This window comes from Lissotriton helveticus, chromosome 8 (genome assembly GCF_964261635.1).
Source record: "Lissotriton helveticus chromosome 8, aLisHel1.1, whole genome shotgun sequence".
Taxonomy (NCBI): Eukaryota; Metazoa; Chordata; class Amphibia; order Caudata; family Salamandridae; genus Lissotriton; species Lissotriton helveticus.
Window position 1 is genome coordinate 107,023,266 of NC_136069.1, and position 20,316 is coordinate 107,043,581.

At 52.1% G+C, this 20,316-nt stretch overlaps 1 protein-coding gene across 2 annotated transcripts in view; it reads right to left on the minus strand.

The window, feature by feature from the left end:
• Nucleotides 1-20,316, minus strand: part of LOC144772417 (beta-1,4-galactosyltransferase 3-like) — a 568,172-nt gene that overhangs the window by 247,204 nt on the left and 300,652 nt on the right. For both annotated transcript variants that reach the window (XM_078656711.1, XM_078656712.1), the window contains one exon: nucleotides 1,432-1,622. In XM_078656711.1, the coding sequence (XP_078512837.1) occupies nucleotides 1,432-1,622 (191 nt within the window). The remainder of the gene's footprint in view (nucleotides 1-1,431; nucleotides 1,623-20,316) is intronic.

The following is a 20,316-nucleotide window of genomic DNA, read 5'->3' on the forward strand; positions in this document are numbered from 1 at the left end:
TTGCTCCCTATTGAAGCAAGAAAGTCTGTGGCAGTGTCAATCATACTTTCTCGCCAGGATTACTGCAACGGCCTGATGGCCGGTATCAAGAAACAAACATTAAAGAAGCTGCAAAGCGTCCAACATGCGGCAGCACGGCTGGTCCTAAAACTCCCTAGAAGATCCTCAGCATCGGCAGCCCTTAGAACTCTACATTGGCTCCCGATGCATAAAAGAATTCTCTTCAAGATCTTACTAACCACTTTCAGAGCCTTAAATGACATCGGACCAAGGTACCTATCGAAAAGACTATGTCGCTATTATCCTACCAGAGTGCTGAGATCAGCGGGACTCAACCGTGCCAATGTTCCTAAATTTCATCTTAAAACGAAAGGAGGCATATCTTTCGGCGTCCTTGCCCCCAAAGCTTGGAACGCCATGCCTAACGACCTCAGAATGCAACATACCGAAGCAGCCTTTAGAAAGAAACTTAAAACTTGGCTATATAATCTACCAGACTCGTATGTGCTAGCCGCCATCTAGCACATTTCTTCTCCGTCACTCCATTGAGCTACCCTTTTCAGCGCCAGGATGCTCCTTTCGGAGCAACAGTTTGCGCTCTAGCCATACCCTTTTACATTTTACATTACATTACATAATTCTTGTGATGTTCGATAACATTGTTCGTTGCTTCAGGACAATAATTTTTTATATAATATTAAAACTTCTTTGGTGGGATTTTTGGAATCCAACATTAAAGTCTGGGAGAAATCGACCTTCGCTAACTTAATATTTTTATAGTACTCTTAAGCTTCATTTTATAGGTTGCCTCCATTACCTCTGCCACTGTCCCATTTAATGTACAAAAAATGATCGACCGAGTGAGCTGAAGACTTCTCAGCGACTTTGTTGAAGGAAATGGAACTGACAACTTCTTTCTACCGAATATCAACAAAAGTTTCAGAAAAGTGGCCAATTTAGAGTCATAGCCTTCTGAAATAACTCGTATTGACTTCTGACAACTGAAAAGGCTAAGGATGTGTTCAAAGAAAATATGACACACAGGTGTAATACGTTCTCTATCCTAAATACAAATTCAAAGGTGAACACACATCTATAAAATAAACCCAGCAGCACGATGTCATGGTATCGGTTATATAATGCCATCGTTCTGTTTTTCACTAATACCCGGAAACTCATGAACCATGACAACAAGGCATTTATTGATGACTTATTTGGCTCCTCGCATATGTTCTGCGGTGCAAACCTGGTCTATAACACCGCTCACAACTGAGGGTCGTTGGTTTGCATCCTGCCAGCAGTATTAGATAATTTGAGTTGCATTTAACTGGCAATATCTGTGATACAAGTGCTATTGAAAATATACTTTATTTTGCATTATTATAATTCTTCACTGAACTCCGGCATTGTTATCAGCAACTTCTACGTTACCTGTAGTCCAATTTGTCTATAGCACTTGAAATGTGCTTGGGATAATTGTGGTCACAGACATAGAAGTTGTAATCATTCTCAGGAATGAGGTCCACATCGTGTAGTACAAGGCAGTCCCAATCTTCTTCCTTCATAGCTTCCTTTATTCCAATATTAAGAAGCTTTGCTCTGTTAAATGTGCCATTTCCTGCCTGAAAAAATTTAATTGCATCTTTATTAACACAATTCCTTTGGTCGGTTGCCAACAGTGGAAATAAACACAGAAGAGGTATTAGTGAAAACAACATGCAAAAGAAAACAAAAGTTACTTACTAGGGCAAATAATTTCAACGCAGCCCATCCAATGGACACAGTTAAGGAGTCAGTACGTGAAACAGAACTCTGTCTTTGATGACTCTGATATATGTGAGCTCTGCTCTTAGAACTGTGGTGAAGGAGGTAGTGCTTGTAGTATCCTAGTGGCTGCTGCATGTAGACGGTAGGTGTTTGGGACAGTTACCTTCAAGCCCCTTTTACGTTTGCTTTGTCTAATTGGCCACACCGCTGAGTGGAAGCTAGACCATTTTGTTGAATGTTAAAGGCTTGATACGATAAGTATATACGGCCTGATTCACAAAGGTAATCTTACACTTGGTAGTAAAAGTTACCAAACTGCTACAACCTTTTCCCTCCTGAGGCGGAAGCCGGGAGGTCTCCCTTCTTTCCTTTGCACATTTTATCTGTGTGTTGACTTGCCTGTCTAGTCATTTTATTCTGTGCAATTTAGGCTTGTGCTTCGCGCTTGATTTAAGAAGCGTTTGCTGCCTTGTAAAAGACTTCCCAGCGCTCTTAGGCGCCTCGTTTGTTCCCCTCCCCTTGCCTGGGTATTCAGACCGCCCTCGGCCGAGTATTGTCGCCGAGGGCTGGGATCTGACTTTGGCCGCCATTTCGGGGGTAGGACTCGCCGCCTCGCGCTCTAGTAGCGCTATAAAAAGGGAATCTGTTCGTGTACTCAGGGATTACCAAACTGCTACATCCTGTTCCCTCCTGAGGCGGAAGCCGGGAGGTCTCCCTTCTTTCCTTTGCACATTTTATCTGTGTGTGTTGACTTGCCTGTTTAGTCATTTTATTCTGTGCAATTTAGGCTTGTGCTTCGCGCTTGATTTAAGAAGCGTTTGCTGCCTTGTAAAAGACTTCCCAGCGCTCTTAGGCGCCTCGTTTGTTCCCCTCCCCTTGCCTGGGTATTCAGACCGCCCTCGGCCGAGTATTGACACTGAGGGCTGGGATCTGACTTTGGCCGCCATCTTGGGGGTAGGACTCGCCGCCCTCGCGCTCTAGTAGCGCTATAAAATGTTCATCTCTTCCTCCGCGTAGCGGACGCGTACTGCGGAGGCGCCTGACCTGCGCCTGAGTCGCGCCAGAGTCCTGCCCGTCTGCGCCCGTCAGCGTCCCGGAGGCGTACGGCGTGGCAGGCTCTTCTAGTCCTTACTCTTCCCCGACACATATCATTATGTTATCCTACACATCCCAGGAGCTCCACTCTATTAACAAAGTGGCGGAGTCCTGTCACTCAGTTTTTCCTGGTCGCCATAGGGGTAAGCATAAATGCCCAGGGTGTAACTGGCAGCTCACTAGCGTACATCCGCTAACATCTCATACGAAGGAGTGTAATACTAAACACCTCTGCCTACTCCTCAACACTAGGTCTATGCACAGACATGCTCAGGAGATCTTTGATCTCCTGACCATTGACAAACCTGCCTGTCTGATGCTTACTGAGACATGGCTCAATGAGTCCTCCCATCCTGACATTGCTGCAGCTATCCCCCCTGAGTACAACATCCTTAGACAAGACAGAGATAAGGGTAGAGGGGGAGGAGTGGCCCTCGTAGTGAAAAAAACCATCACGTGTTCGGCCATTCACACGGAATCCATCACGGGCACCGAATCCCTTGCCTTCTCCCTATCCCGGTCTCCTCGACAATCTGTCAAGGGGCTCCTAGTATATAGACCTCCGGGGCCTGCGGGGTCCTTTTTTGAGGAACTCCAGCAAGTCATGTCCACTTTAGTATTAAGAACGGAGAGGTGTGTACTAGCCGGGGACTTTAACTTCCATATGGAAGATAGTCATGATCCAGATACTATTAGGATGCTAGATGTCACATCCTCCTTGGGCCTGCTTCCCTATCTGTCTGGCCCGACCCACGACAAAGGTCATACCTTAGACCAGGTCTTCTCCACCTTTCCGGTTGAGGTGACTGCAGTGCTGCCGGTTCTATGGTCCGACCATCGACTAGCTCATTTCCAAATACTTGGCACAGAGAAACCAGTAGTCACCGCTCTCAGACAGCAGGGATCTGCCTTTAGAGCATACCATCGGGTGACTCCAGACCTGCTTGCCCAGGACCTTGTGAACCATCCCGTGTCTTATACTGGAGACTTGGATAATGATCTCGAAACCCTGCAGACCTGGCTCTTAGCCAGACTGAATGAGCTTGCTCCTGCACAGCCCCCACGTACCGCCATCAAACGGGTTTCGGCACCATGGTTTACTGCGGAACTGGCTCATTCCCGTAGACAATGTAAAATTGCCGAACGGACATGGAGAGCTCAGTATGATACCGAGGCAAAACTGACCTATAGATCCATGATTAAAACTTACCATAGACTAGTCCTCCAGGAAAAGAAAGGCTACTTCGCTAAAAGAATTGAGGAAGCAGCTAATTCCTGTAAGGAGATTTTCGCGGTCGTTAGAGAATTTACTACCCAGCGATCCAACTCAGCACAGGAAGCCCCTGCTGAGACCTGGGCTGATACCATAGCCAATTTCTTCACCACCAAAATTAGGCAGATACAGGATTCCTTTCCCCCGAGGCCGATAATTGTCATCCCGCCCTCATCAGAGGAGTCAGCCCATTTGCCTACTTCTGGTCCCGTGCTAGCGGTCTTCCCGCCTCTTACGGTATCTTCATCACTAGCACTTATGATGAGTCTGAAATCTGGATCACCACGTGACCCTTGCCCCGCCAAATTTTTAGCCAGAATGGCAGAAGTTGTTAACCCTCTTGCTAACCCCATTTTAAACCTTTCATTGAGTCAGGGGGCCCTTCCACATTCGTGGAAACAGGCCATGGTCATTCCTCTTCTTAAAAAGCCTAGCCTTGCCCCAGATGTCCCTGCCAATTATAGGCCTATCTCGCTCATTCCGGCTCTTACTAAAATCTTGGAGAAACATGTTCATGGCGTACTCTCCAATTTTTTGGAATCCAACGAGCTTTTGCACGCGTCTCAATCAGGTTTTCGACCTAACCTAAGTACAGAAACCGCGCTCCTGGAGGTTTCAGAGATTGTTAAGGAGGCGCTGGATGCCGGAGGCAGGGTGATGCTAGTTATGTTAGATCTGTCGGCGGCTTTCGACACCATCCCCCATGAGGATCTCCTCATAAGACTACATGACATCGGCTTGAGGGGGTCGGTGCTCAGTTGGTTCTGTTCCTTTCTAGCCAACCGCCGACAAACGGTCTGGGCCTCCCCTGGATCTGCCGAAATGTCGCCTTTGGGAGTCGGAGTTCCTCAGGGCTCAGTATTGAGCCCAACTCTTTTCAACATCTTTATGACCCCTCTGGCGGCATTGGTGGAGTCCTATGGGGCCCAGATCGTTTCCTATGCTGACGACACCCAGCTTCTCTTCACCTGCCAGAAGGGCGAGGAATTCGAGGGTGAAAGTATCCGTGAGTGCCTTGGGGCTGTTTTTAACTGGTTCCAACTAAACAGCCTCAAGTGCAACTCGGATAAATCCGAGATACTTTTCTTCGGATGCCCCTCGGAACCGGACTGGCAGGGGTGGTGGCCGGCTGACATGTTCCCTCCAGCTAATTCTTCTGAGTCAGCTAAGAACCTGGGAATTAAAATAGACAATGGGCTTACGCTCAAATCCCAGGTGCAGACCCTCACAGGAACATGTTTCGGTATCCTCAGGACGTTACGGAAGTTTTTTCCGCTGCTTTCTGAGGACCATAGGAGAATAATTGTTCAGGCCCTCATCGGGTCCAGACTCGACTATGCCAATATCCTGTATCTGGGCCTGCCGGAATACCTCCTACAGCGCATGCAGGTGGCCCAGAATGCTGCCGCGCGTGCCATTTTCGGCTTGCATCGACGAGTGAGGGCGTCAAACCTACTGCGAACCTTACATTGGCTCCCCATCCGGAAGCGGTTAATATTCAAGGCTATGACGTTGGCTCATAAAGCCTTGCATGGCGCGGGTGCCCAATACTTACAAAAGAGGATGGCTTTCTATCTGCCGGCACGATCTTTAAGATCAGAGTCACTGGCATTAGCAGTAGTCCCCCGCATAAAGAAGGCCCGTATCGGAGGACGATCTTTTAGGTTGTTGGCCCCTCAGCTTTGGAACTCCCTACCTTTGGCCTTGCGCTCCATGCCCAACTTATTTGCTTTCAGGAAGAGCTTAAAGACCTGGCTCTTTACTGGCTAGAGTCTCACACTTCCCTTTTTGGCCCTGCTGTTCTGTCCTTTTACTGTTGTGTTGTGTATGTTCTCCTTCTCTTCTGGTCTGGAGCATAAAGCGCCGGGACACTCCATTGGAGTAGCCGTGCGCTATAGAAGACCTATAATAACATAACATATAATAACATAACTACTATCTTGGAATTCACAAACTATGTGTGGAGTTCTATGATTCACACTCCCTATGAGTGTGGAGTTCTTTGCACCGGTTTACTCTGCAGTCGGGCTGGAGAGTTCTGCTCACTTAAGTATAGGGAGTGCAGAGGAGCAAAACTCTGCACGTAGTTTGTGATTTGCTTTTTTTAGTACGTTCTACAAAAAATTACTACAAAGTTCAGTTTGAGAAACATGCCCATACTGTACAATATGATATGAAGTTCCACGTTCATATTTTTCTATGTGGACGACAGCTTGTCTGAAATGACATGAAAGCTCCTGTAGTATTGTTGGACAGGCCGCATGGTCGGGCTGCCCCCTCCCCGCAATGGGACCTGGACCCTGGCTCCCCCTGCATCCCCAGCCAGAGTCCCCGACGACCACCCGAAGTACACGGCAATTCCTCCCCCACAAGACACCAGCTCCGAACCCAGCTGGCCCGGGTCACCATCCACACCACGGCCTCGGCCCAGCCGCCATCTTGGGCCACTACAGCACGAGCCGCGTGGCCTCAACTCGACCCTCACCCTGGGCCCGGCCGGGCCCGACATCGAGGCACCAACCTCCCCCCGGGAGGCAGAGTGACCACTTGGCGAGTCAATGGGAGAAAGGAATCGTCAACGGCTCTCCTCCGCCAGGTGTCGATCACCCCCGGCCGCCTGGGCGCTGGCTCCACCCCCCTGCGGGGTGTCTGGACTCCCTCATCCCGGACCTCCCGGCCCCCCCAGGCGCGAGGGTCCGGACATCAAAGGGGACCAGACCTATAACTGGGGCAGGACCAGACCAGGAAACCAGTTGTATCCTGGAGTCGAGAGACCCGAGAAGAACTCCTCTGTGACTGGCCTGCTGGCGCTGCCGCGGCCCTCTGCCTCGTGAAACCATCGTCTTGGCCTGCTGGCGCTGCCGCGGCCCTCTGCCTCGTGAAACCATCGTCTTGGCCTGCTGGCGCTGCCGCGGCCCTCTGCCTCGTGAAACCATCGTCTTGGCCTGCTGGCGCTGCCGCGGCCCTCTGCCTCGTGAAACCATCGTCTTGGCCTGCTGGCGCTGCCGCGGCCCTCTGCCTCGTGAAACCATCGTCTTGGCCTGCTGGCGCTGCCGCGGCCCTCTGCCTCGTGAAACCATCGACTTGGCCTGCTGGCGCTGCCGCGGCCCCCTACCTAGGGAGACTATCATCTTGGCCTGCTGGCGCCGCCGCGGCCCGATCCACAGACACTCCAGCTCGAGGATTGTGAGCTCGCCTCTTACCACTACCTGTACCGATCCGGTACCAAGACTGTCCCGCTACCCCCTTTTTCACTACAGAGACTAGAAGTGAGAGGACCCCCGGGTCCGAGATATCCTGTATCGCTGATATCCTTGCCTTAAGAACCTTATATAAAGCATTGAACTCGACTTGGTGTGGTGCCTGTTTGTGGGGAGGGAGGTAACTTGTCTGTACGATCGCAGGAGACGGTCCCACCCGGGGATCTCTCCCTCAGTATCCGGCCGACCCTCAGGGTCCCCGTCTAACATTGGTGGCCAGCGACGGGATCCGAACCTACGCATAATCGTACAGAAAGTCACCCGACCCACGACACACGACCACCATGACAACAGAGAGCGGAACAACGGAGAAATTCCAGATGGAAAAATTGGAAGATTACAACCACCGAGAACTGAAGCAATATTGCATGGAACTTGGTCTCCCAACCACGGGTCTGAGTACGAAGGAAGACTTCAAACGAGCCCTAGAAGCCTGGGCAGAAACGGGTACGGCCGTACCCCGAACACAAACAACCGAGACGAGCCCCGCACCAACTAAAGAAAGAGCGGGTCTCTCCCTGGAAGAGATCCGAGAAAGAGAAAAAACCAGACTCCACGAATTAGAACTAGCCCGACTCCGCTTGGATGGAGAACTCAAGCTGGCAGAACAAAAAATAACCCTGGAACACTTACGGCTCAGGGAAGAGCGAGAAGACAAGCAAAGACAGAGAGAGCTAGAGGAAAAGAAACTAGAGTACGAACATGAGCGCAATCTCAAAACACTGGAGGTCCAGAAACAGAATAAAGACCTCGGGCTCCCCGAACGACCGACCCCGTCTGCCTCGACCGAACCCAAGGTTCACATCCCCAAAGATGTCATCCGGGAATACCACAAGAACGATGATATACAGCAGTGGTTTAAAGCCTATGAGGTGGCAATGACCTCCCACCGGATTCCCCGAAGCGATTGGGGAGCCGGATTATGGGGGAGGTTTGTCAACGAAGGGCGGGACGCCCTGCTACAACTCCCGGACCAGCTGATGACCTCCTACGACCACATGAAGGCCGCCCTCCTCACTCGATACGGGCTCACACCGGAGATGTACCGCCAACGGTTCCGCGACTGCAAACGGATTCCGGGTACAACTTGGGTGGAGTACGTGAACTTTTTTAGCCGAGCCTTCGAGGGGTGGATCAAGGGCAACAAAGTAACCACCTACGAACAACTCTTTGACCTTATCGTATGGGAGCACCTGTCGAACAACTGCTTCGTGGAGCTCCGGCAACACCTCCTGGACAGTAAGCTAACCGACCCTCGACAACTCGCCGTCGAAGCCGACCGGTGGGAAAGCACCCGAGTTGGCCGGAACGCACCCAGCGAATTATCCAGACCGTATCGCCCCCGAGGGGGAGGAGGAAGTCAGGGTCGGGGGAGAGACCCCGGTCCCTCGTCACCCCCCAGAAACCCCTCGACCCCGGTTGGCCGAGGAAGCCCTGCCGTCCGGGCCGGTTTCCGGGCCAACATTACGTGCCACAGGTGCCAGCGACCCGGCCACTACGCCAGTGATCCCAATTGCCCAAAGAATCCGAACACTACCCCCCGCCAAGTTGCAGCGGCGGCCCTAGGAGAAGAACTAATCCCGGAAGACCAGGAAGAGTACGAGACCGATCCCTCTGAATGGGCACCCGCCGCCATGGCACTAGTCTGCTTAGGGGAGAGAGACATGATTCCGCGGGCCCCCCTTCCCGCCAACACCCAGAAGTACGGTCAATGGGTCAACATTAATGGCCGCCGGGCGGAAGCCCTCCGCGACACCGGGGCCAGTGTAACGGCGGTCCGACGCCACCTCGTCACTCCAGACCAAATCTTGCCGAACATTCTGTGCCCTGTCCGATCAGCCGACAATTCCGAAAGCCTATGCCACATGGCCTGCGTCCCCTTCGAGTGGGGAGGAGTAACAGGGATGTTAAAAGTAACTGTCCGCGATGATGCCCCCGTGGACTGCCTCCTAGGAAACGACCTTGAAAGCTCTCCCTGGGCAGCTGTCGAACGGAGGGAGCACCTGGGGATGCTCGGCCTCCCCGAATGGGTCTGCGTCACGACCAGGTCCATGACCGCCCGCGCGGTCCCCAGCCCAGAAGAGCCCGAGTGGCCAGAACCTCCTCCCGCGCTCATCCCCGAGGAGGCCGCCCCAGAAGCCAGTCCATTGACCCAAACCGAAGAAGGATCCGACCAGCTTCGGGACGTCCCTGACCTGGCACAATGGCGGCAGGAGGGAGGCCCCACGCAGGAACAATTCCGGGCCGAACAGAAAACCTGTCCCTCTCTCGTAGGACTCCGGCAGCAAGCCCTGGCCCAGAGCACCGGGGATACCTCGGGGGCCCACTGGATCTACTGGGACCAAGACCTGCTCTACAGCGAGCAGAAAGTTGCAGAACTAGGGGCCAGTCGGGTGCTGGTGGTGCCCCTTCGCTTCCGAGACTTCCTCCTGAACTTAGCCCACGATGTCCCCCTTGCCGGACACCTGGGGCAGGATAAAACCTACGACCGCCTGGTGACCCATTTTTTCTGGCCCCACATGCGGAAGGATGTCACCAACCACTGCAAGGCCTGCCCCACCTGCCAGGCCAGCGGAAAAAGTGGCCGAAAAATCAAAGCACCGTTACAACCCTTTCCTGTCGTCACCACCCCGTTTGAACAAGTGGGAATAGACATTGTGGGGCCCCTCGACCCTCGAACAGCCCAAGGACACCGGTTCATCCTGGTCCTTGTAGACCACGCCACCCGCTATCCCGAGGCCATCCCTCTTCGGACCGTGACGGCCCCCGTGGTGGGCCGGGCCCTGATGGGGATCTTCTCCCGGGTGGGGTTCCCCCGGGAGGTCGTCAGTGACAGGGGCACAAACTTTATCTCCAGATATATGAAGTCCCTCTGGCAGCAATGCGGGGTCACCTACAAATTCACGACCCCCTATCACCCGCAAGGAAACGGACTGGTCGAGAGATTCAACCGCACCCTCAAGGGGATGATTATGGGTCTAGAAGAACCCCTTCGACGCCAGTGGGACGTGCTACTTCCCTGCCTCCTGTTTGCCTATCGGGAGGTCCCGCAGAAGTCCCTCGGCTTCAGCCCCTTTGAACTCCTGTACGGGCACCCCGTCCGGGGCCCCCTCAGCCTAGTCAAGGAGGGTTGGGAGCAGCCTCCCCAGAAAACTCCCCCGGACATCTACAGGTATCTCCTGGCTCTCCGCAACCAGACCCGGCGGTTCCGAGACGCCGCCAAAGCCAACCTCGAGGCCAGTCAGGAGGACATGAAGAGGTGGTACGATCAGCACACGTCCTCCATTGAGTTCGAACCTGGACAACAGGTCTGGGTGATGTCCCCGGTTGAGCCCTGTGCACTCCAAGACAGATGGTCCGGGCCCTTCAAGGTAATCGAACGCAAGGGGCCCGTCACCTATTTAATCGACATGGAGACTGCCCGGAACCCCCTACGGGTCCTCCATGCCAACAGGCTCAAACCCCATTTTGTGCGATCCGAACTCAGCCTCCTGATGGCTACCGATAATGGGACAGAAGAAGACTCTGAACCCCTTCCGGACTTACTGAGGGCCCTCGAGCAGGATGGCTCAGTGGAAGGGGTCCAGCTCTCCGAGGCCCTGTCCCCGGAGCAACACCAAGACTGCCAAACGCTCCTGAGGCAGTTCGCCTCCCTGTTCTCCCTCACCCCCGGAGTCACCCCCTGGTGCCTCCACGATGTGGACACCGGGGACAGCCCTCCTATTCGACACCGAGCGTACCGCGTACCAGACCGGGTACGAGCCTGCATCCAGACCGAGGTGTCCAAAATGCTGACCCTAGGAGTGATCGAACCCTCAGACAGTCCCTGGGCGAGCCCAGTCGTCCTAGTTCCCAAGGCAGCTGCCCCGGGCGTTGCCCCTGAGCTCCGGTTCTGCGTGGACTATCGGGGGCTGAATGCAGTTACCCGGACCGACGCTCATCCCATCCCCCGGGCAGACGAGCTAATTGACCGGATGGGGGCCGCCCGCTACCTGAGCATCTTCGACCTAACAGCGGGCTACTGGCAGATCGGCCTCACCCCTAGGGCCCAAGAACGATCCGCCTTCTCTACCCCAGACGGGCACTACCACTTTAAAGTCATGCCCTTCGGCATGAAAAACGCCCCGGCAACGTTCCAACGGCTGGTAAACCAGGTACTGGCGGGCCTGGAAGGCTTCAGCGCCGCCTACCTGGACGACATTGCTGTGTACAGCCACCAGTGGACCGACCACCTCCGCCACCTGCGGGAGGTTCTACACGCCCTCCAGCAAGCCGGGCTCACCATCAAAGCCAGCAAGTGCCAGGTGGGCCAAGGGTCCGTGACCTACCTAGGACACCAAGTGGGAAGCGGGCTGGTGGCCCCTCTCCAACTCAAGATTGCTGCCATCCAGGCCTGGCGACCCCCTACGACCCAAACAGAGGTCCGGGCCTTCCTGGGGCTCACCGGATACTACCGGCGGTTCATGAAGGACTATGGCAGCATCGTGGGGCCCCTCACGGAGCTCACCTCCAAAAAGAGCCCCAAAACCGTCAACTGGACCCCGGACTGCCAATCGGCCTTCGAAAAGCTAAAGACCGCCATGTGCACGGCCCCCGTGCTCCAGGCTCCCGACTACAGCCGGGAATTCATTGTGCAGACGGACGCCTCCGATCATGGTGTGGGGGCCGTCCTCTCCCAACTCAACGCCGAAGGGATCGACCAGCCAGTGGTCTTCATCAGCAGACGCCTATTGCCCCGAGAACAGCGCTGGAGCACCATTGAGAGGGAGGCCTTCGCCGTAGTCTGGGCACTCAAGAAGCTCCGGCCATACCTCTTCGGCACCCACTTCCGGGTGCAAACAGACCACCGACCCCTGCAATGGCTGATGCAAATGCGGGGGGAGAACCCGAAGCTGCTGCGCTGGTCCATCTCCCTGCAGGGGATGGACTTCACGGTGGAACATCGTCCAGGCCAGGACCACGCCAACGCCGACGGCCTGTCACGCTTTTTCCGCCTCAGCGAGGAGAGTCCCCAGGAAGATGGCTGACTCTCCCCGCCTTCAGCTGGGGGGGACGCATGTTGGACAGGCCGCATGGTCGGGCTGCCCCCTCCCCGCAATGGGACCTGGACCCTGGCTCCCCCTGCATCCCCAGCCAGAGTCCCCGACGACCACCCGAAGTACACAGCAATTCCTCCCCCACAAGACACCAGCTCCGAACCCAGCTGGCCCGGGTCACCATCCACACCACGGCCTCGGCCCAGCCGCCATCTTGGGCCACTACAGCACGAGGCCGCGTGGCCTCAACTCGACCCTCACCCTGGGCCCGGCCGGGCCCGACATCGAGGCACCAACCTCCCCCCGGGAGGCAGAGTGACCACTTGGCGAGTCAATGGGAGAAAGGAATCGTCAACGGCTCTCCTCCGCCAGGTGTCGATCACCCCCGGCCGCCTGGGCGCTGGCTCCACCCCCCTGCGGGGTGTCTGGACTCCCTCATCCCGGACCTCCCGGCCCCCCCAGGCGCGAGGGTCCGGACATCAAAGGGGACCAGACCTATAACTGGGGCAGGACCAGACCAGGAAACCAGTTGTATCCTGGAGTCGAGAGACCCGAGAAGAACTCCTCTGTGACTGGCCTGCTGGCGCTGCCGCGGCCCTCTGCCTCGTGAAACCATCGTCTTGGCCTGCTGGCGCTGCCGCGGCCCTCTGCCTCGTGAAACCATCGTCTTGGCCTGCTGGCGCTGCCGCGGCCCTCTGCCTCGTGAAACCATCGTCTTGGCCTGCTGGCGCTGCCGCGGCCCTCTGCCTCGTGAAACCATCGTCTTGGCCTGCTGGCGCTGCCGCGGCCCTCTGCCTCGTGAAACCATCGTCTTGGCCTGCTGGCGCTGCCGCGGCCCTCTGCCTCGTGAAACCATCGTCTTGGCCTGCTGGCGCTGCCGCGGCCCTCTGCCTCGTGAAACCATCGACTTGGCCTGCTGGCGCTGCCGCGGCCCCCTACCTAGGGAGACTATCATCTTGGCCTGCTGGCGCCGCCGCGGCCCGATCCACAGACACTCCAGCTCGAGGATTGTGAGCTCGCCTCTTACCACTACCTGTACCGATCCGGTACCAAGACTGTCCCGCTACCCCCTTTTTCCCTACAGAGACTAGAAGTGAGAGGACCCCCGGGTCCGAGATATCCTGTATCGCTGATATCCTTGCCTTAAGAACCTTATATAAAGCATTGAACTCGACTTGGTGTGGTGCCTGTTTGTGGGGAGGGAGGTAACTTGTCTGTACGATCGCAGGAGACGGTCCCACCCGGGGATCTCTCCCTCAGTATCCGGCCGACCCTCAGGGTCCCCGTCTAACAAGTATGCACAACGTTTGAGGTGTGATGCAACTCTGTGCCAGCGCATTAGTTGATTCTTCCACTTGTTCTGGTATTTGTGCACACGACTTCTCCAGACATAGCAGTGTGTGGATCAATATATGCATCTAACCTGATGATGGTCTCATGCAAGTGTTTGAAGGAGACTGAAACCTTGACTACAAAATTCTGTATTGATAGCTGAGACTGGTGACTAATCGGGCAAACAAAGGAAAGAGCCATTAAAGCACTGCCAATGTCCAGTTTTTATGATTTGTCTTATATTATATCTGTCTTTGTGTATCAGATGTATTTGTTTACACTGACTGTTGAATTGGAACTCAACTAAATACTTTTCGAAAGGCAACAGTCAATTTGCTGCAACTAAGTGTTCGCTTTGGCCGAAACTATTTTTCTGGCGTCCACAGGGGAGGGCAAGGGGGGGCACTTGCCCCCCCTGGAACACCGGTCCGTCACTATTGACAGCTCCCACAGTGGTGTTTGTCTGCTGGGCCGTCAATTTTAAAAGCGTGAGAAAGTGCTTGCAATGACGGTCCTGCTGATGGGCAAGAGAGAAGGTCCGGACCTGGCTGCTCCCACAGCTTGAAGCAGAGGCGCACCTAGAGTCAAATTTCGGGGATGGGGGCACATTATTCAAGCTAAGGAAGAGTGGAGCTGCAGCCAGGGGCCCTAGGAAGGGGTGAAAACTATCAAAGCCTCATTAACGCCGGCACCGAATTACACAATTCGCCCAGAGATGCAATGGGTGTGTCTGCCTGTTTTTTGCGAGATCAATTGGAAAGTCCTTCTGTGCACTCGTGATTTATTCGTACTCAAGCTATATTCCTTTCTTTTGTTGCTGCTACTACATCCTGGTACCTACTCTTTAGGTGCCCTTTCGTATACCATATCGTGTGTGGTCCAGACACTTCTGTTCCGATAGATGTGTGCACTTTTCAGCGAACATTAAAGTTTCATCAATTTCTTTTCCATGGTAATAATCAGTTTTAACTCTTTTTCAGTTGTCAACAAAATATTTTAATTCATATTTTGGTTTCCATTGTTAACTGTTGTTATACGTTTAATATATCCATTATTTCTAAAATAAAATAATGGATATATTTAAAAATAGTTAACAATGGAAACCAAAATATGAATTAAAATATTTTGTTGACAACTGAAAAAGAGTTAAAACTGAACAGAAGTGTCTGCACCACACACGATATGCCTGTTTTTGCACCATAAGCACTAGCATTACAGAAGGGTCTGCATATGAGATGGATTAAAGAGTTTACGCCTTGAGCTCCTCATGTTCATTGCAGTATCGAGTGTAGCCCCTGGACCACTGTCTGTACTCCCTGTCGCCTGCCATGATTCCCGAAGGGAAACCTGTTCCACAGGGACAACTTTTCTTTTCTGAATCATGTACCAACTGCAGCTCAGTGTTGGTATCAGATCAACGGTTTGCGACTGCCATTGCATTTGAAAACCATTGATATAGGTCATTGTAAATTGCAATTTGAAGATAGCACCCTTTCCACTGCCCCTCCAAATTCCAATATGAAGTAAGATGCAGAACCCCTTATGTCAATCATGAAGGTAATACACAACTCTAAAAAGGGGTTTTGCAGTAGCAACCACTGTGATGCTGCAAATTGTAAGCTTTATGACAACAACATCCTTTTGTATTTGAGGGCCCTAGTTATTTAGATAAAGCAGGATGTGCAGTGAAAGGAATGACGTTACAAATGAGTAGTGCCTTTAATGCTCTGGAAATGCTAGGATCTCCAATTTACCTCTCTACCTCTCTCTCTCTACCTTTCTCTCTACCTCTCTCTCTCTCTACCTCTCTCTCTCTACCTCTCTCTCTACCTCTCTCTCTCTACCTCTCTCTCTCTACCTCTCTCTCTACGTCTCTCTATGTCTCTCTTTACCTCTACCTCTCTCTCTACACCTCTCTCTACACCTCTCTACCTCTGCCTATCTCTCTCTCTCTCTCTCTCTCTACCTCTGTCTCTCTCTACCTCTACCTCTCTCTCTACCTCTCTCTCTCCCCCTCTCTCTCTCCCCCTCTCTCTCTCTATCTCTCTCTCTACCTCTCTCTCTACCTCTCTCTCTAGCTCTCTCTCTAGCTCTCTCTCTAGCTCTCTCTCTCCACCTCTCCACCTCTCTCTCTACCTCTCTACCACTACCTCTCTACCTCTCTCTCTCTATGTCTCTCTTTACCTCTACCTACCTCTCTACACCTCTCTCTACACCTCTCTACCTCTCGCTATCTCTCTCTCTCTACCTCTGTCTCTCTCTACCTCTCTCTCTCTACCTCTACCTCTCTCTCTACCTCTCTATCTCTCTCTCTCTACCTCTCTCTCTACCTCTCTCTCTACCTCTCTCTCTCCACCTCTCTCTCTCTCTACCACTACCTCTCTACCTCCACCTCTCTCTCTATCTCTCTCTCTACCTCTCTCTCTACCTCTCTCTCTCTACCACTCTCTCTCTCTCCCTCTACCTCTCTCCCTACCTCTACCTCCCTACCTCTACCTCTCTACCTCTCTCTCTACCTCTCTCTCCCTACCTCTCTCTCTCCCTACCTCTACCTCTCTCTCTCTCTACTTCTCTCCACCTCTCTCTCTCTACCTCTCTCTTCCTCTCCCTCTCCACCTCTCTTTCTACCTCTCTCTCTCCTCTCCCTCTCTACCTCGCCCTCTACCACTCTCTCTCTACCTCTCTACCTCTACACCTCTACCTCTCTCCCTCTACCTCTCTCTCTCTACCTCTCTCTCTACCTCTCTCTCTCTCTACCTCTCTCTCTCTCTACCTCTCTCTCTAGCACTCTCTCTCGCTCTACCTGTACGTCTCTCTCTACCCCTCTCTCTCTCTCTCTACTGCTCTCTCTCTCTCTCTCCCTCTCTCTCTTTCTACCCCTCTTTCTCTCTCTACCTCTCTCTACCCCTCTCTCTCTCCCTACCTCTACCTCTCTCTACCTCTCTCTCTACCTATCTCTACCTTTCACTCTACCCCTCTCTACCTCTCTCCACCTCCCTCTCTACCTCTCTCTTCCTCTCCCTCTCCTCCTCTCTCTCTACCTCTCTTTCTCTCTCTACCTCTTTATCTCTTTTACTCTCTCACCCTCTCTACCTCTCCCACACTCTCTCTACCCCTACCTCTCTCCCTCTCTCTCTCTCTCTCTCTCTCCCTCTCCCTCTCCCTCTCTCTCTCTCTACCTCTCCCTCTATCTCTATACCTCTCTCTCTACCTCTCCCTCTATCTCTATACCTCTCTCTCTACCTTTACACCTCTACCTCTCTCTCTACCTCTCTCTCCCTACCTCTACCTCTTTCTACCTTTCTACCTCTCTCTCTCTACCTCTCTCTCTACCTCTCTCTCTAGCTCTCTCTCTCTAACTCTCTCTCTCCACCTCTCTCTACCTCTCTCTCTACCTCTCTGTCTACGTCTCTCTCTCTGTCTCTCTTTACCTCTACCTCTACCTACCTCTCTACACCTCTCTACCTCTCGCTATCTCTTTCTCTCTCTCTACCTGTCTCTCTCTACCTCTCCCTCTAGCTCTCTCTCTCTACCTCTCTCTCTCCACCTCTCACTCTCTCTACCACTACCTCTCTACCTCCACCTCTCTCTCTATCTCTCTCACTATCTACCTCTCTCTCTCTCTACCTCTCTCTCTCTCTCTCTCTCTACCTCTCTCTCTCTCTACCTCCACATCTTTCTCTCTACCTCTCTTTCGCTCTCCCTCTACCTCTCTCACTCTACCTCTCTCCCTACCTCTACCTCTCTCTCTCTACCTCTCTCTCCCTACCTCTCTCTCCCTACCTCTCTCTCTCTCTCTCCCTACCTCTACCTCTCTCTCTCTACTTCTCTCTACCTCTCTCTCTCTCTACCTCTCTTCCTCTTCCTCTCTACCTCTCTCTCTTTCTACCTCTCTCTCTATCTCCCTCTCTCTCTCCCTCTACCACTCTCTCTCTACCTCTACCTCTCTACCTCTCTCCCTCTACCTCTCTCTCTACCTCTACCCCTACCTCTCTCTCTCTACCTCTCTCTCTACCTCTCTCTCTAGCACTCTCTCTCTCTCGCTCTACCTGTACGTCTCTCTCTACCTCTCTCTCTCTCTCTACTGCTCTCTCTCTCTCTACCTCTCTCTTTCTACCCCTCTTTCTCTCTCTACCTCTCTCTCTACCTCTCTCTCTCTCTCATTTTCTACCTCTCTCTCTCTACCTCTCTCTCTCTACCTCTCTCTCTACCTCTCACTCTACTCCCCTCTACCCCTCTTTACCTCTCTTCCTCTCTCTCTCTACCTCTCTCTCTACCTCTTTATCTCTTTTACTCTCTCACCCTCTCCCACTCTCTCTCTACCCCTACCTCTCTCCCTCTACCTCTCTATCTTTCCCTCTACCTCTCTCTCTCGCTCTCTCTCCACCTCTCTCTCTACCTCTCTCTCTTCCTCTTCCTCTCTACCTCTCTTTCTACCTCTCTCTCTATCTCCCTCTCTCTCTCCCTCTACCACTCTCTCTCTACCTCTACCTCTACCTCTCTCCCTCTACCTCTCTCTCTCTCTACCTCTACCTCTACCCATACCTCTCTCTCTCTACCTCTCTCTCTAGCACTCTCTCTCTCTCGCTCTACCTGTACGTCTCTCTCTACCTCTCTCTCTCTACTGCGCTCTCTCTCTCTACCTCTCTCTCTCTCTACCTCTCTCTTTCTACCCCTCTTTCTCTCTCTACCTCTCTCTCTACCTCTCTCTCTCTCTCTCTACCTCTCTCTCTCTACCTCTCTCTCTACCTCTCTCTCTACCCCTCTCTACCTCTCTCCACCTCTCTCTCTACCTCTCTTCCTCTCTCTCTCTACCCCTACCTCTCTCCCTCTACCTCTCTATCTCTCCCTCTACCTCTCTCTCTCGCTCTCTCTCCACCTCTCTCTCTCTACCTCTCCCTCTATCTCTATACCTCTCTCTCTCTACCTTTACACCTCTACCTCTCTCTCTACACCTCTCTCTCCCTACCTCTACCTCTACCTCTTTCTACCTCTCTACCTCTATCTCTCTACCTCTCTCTCTACTTCTCTCTACCTCTGTCTATCTACCTCTGTCTCTCTACCTCTTTACGCCTCTCTCTCTCTACCTCTCTCTACCTCTCTACACCGGTCTACTTCTCAACCAGTTGAATTCCGGGAAGCCCAAACCATCAGTATTTCAAATCTGCGCATGAAATGTGGGTAGGATGAGCCGTGCAGCTCAGAAAGGGATGTTCTTTTTACATCATTTGTATTTAATAGAATTGGGAAGCAGGAGAGCAGTCTCACAGTCGAGATATGGATTAACATACACTGGTGACAGCTTTTAAATTGGCTTTAAAACCATTCAAAGATGGCTTCAGCATCTACGTGGGATGTGGTGGACTAAGTGGCAGCCGGAGCCATATAGCACTGCTTGTCATTTAAAAAAAAACCAGCATTGACATAGCCAATAGGTCTCCCCTTTGGGACCTTATAAGTGTTTATAAGTGTTTAGTTGTCTAGTACAATATCCTTGGTGCAACAACTTCAAGTGTTGCATGGCTAAACACTTATAAGCTTCCAAATGCGAGACCTTTGCAATGCCAATGCTCTGTTTCATTGTGGTTGCCAGGTAATCTGCTGTGAAGCCTCACATGATTTTTCTCCCACCCCATGGGTTTCTTTGTTTATTTAAGCTCTTTGTCTTATTAGATTTTTTTTATTAGTTTATTTAATACTTGTGCTCAATCATGTCGGAGGATGGTGATGAAGTAAAAATGTTGCCCCCCCCTGGAAAAATTTCTGCGGACGCCCATGCAACACACCAGTGTAAACAAGTATAAGGCTTACAAAACAAAACTTCTTATGAACGTGAATTAAATGGAGGATTAGGACCTGATTGATTTATTTCAATGATCTAATATTGTTCCGTGAAATAAAGGAAGAAATTTATCAAATAGAAATTCCTCGAGAAGACCTTTCTTGTTGGTTTACAGGCCAGCTTTCCATGGAGGTAATTGGGTAGGTCTGTTTAATTCATCACAGTGGATGTAGAGCAAACATCTAGGGGTATGCTGATCTTAGTTTGAATGAAGTTGGTATCAAAAGACAAACCGTGGCAAAAATTGTTTTATGGTGTAAAAAAAAAAAAAAGCAAATGAGGAACTCCAATAGTATCGGACTGATTCACATTGCCATGTTTTTGAAAGCAGGAAGAACAGCAACTGTTAAACCGCTTTAAGGGGAAAAAGCAATGGACCTAGGATTGTGAAGGCACCCAAGCAGCTCTTAACCTAAAACTTTATTTGTCCCATACGGATATCTTGCTCTGAGTTTCAACAATTTAAACAATATGGTTGGTTACTATGAACCTGGTGGTGGTTGTTGCAAGATGTTTTCGGATGGTTGCTATTTTCATATCACAAATGTCCACTTGTGACCTGGATTAATACTATGTTTAGGATGAATGGTGTTCAACGAAACCTGTGGCCTAAGGTATCAGTTGCTAGTTGTGTAGCATTCGCATGGGCCTCCATCTGACTTTTCAAGCATCCCAAATTGTGTGACGAGCAGGAGAATCCCAGGCTTCAAG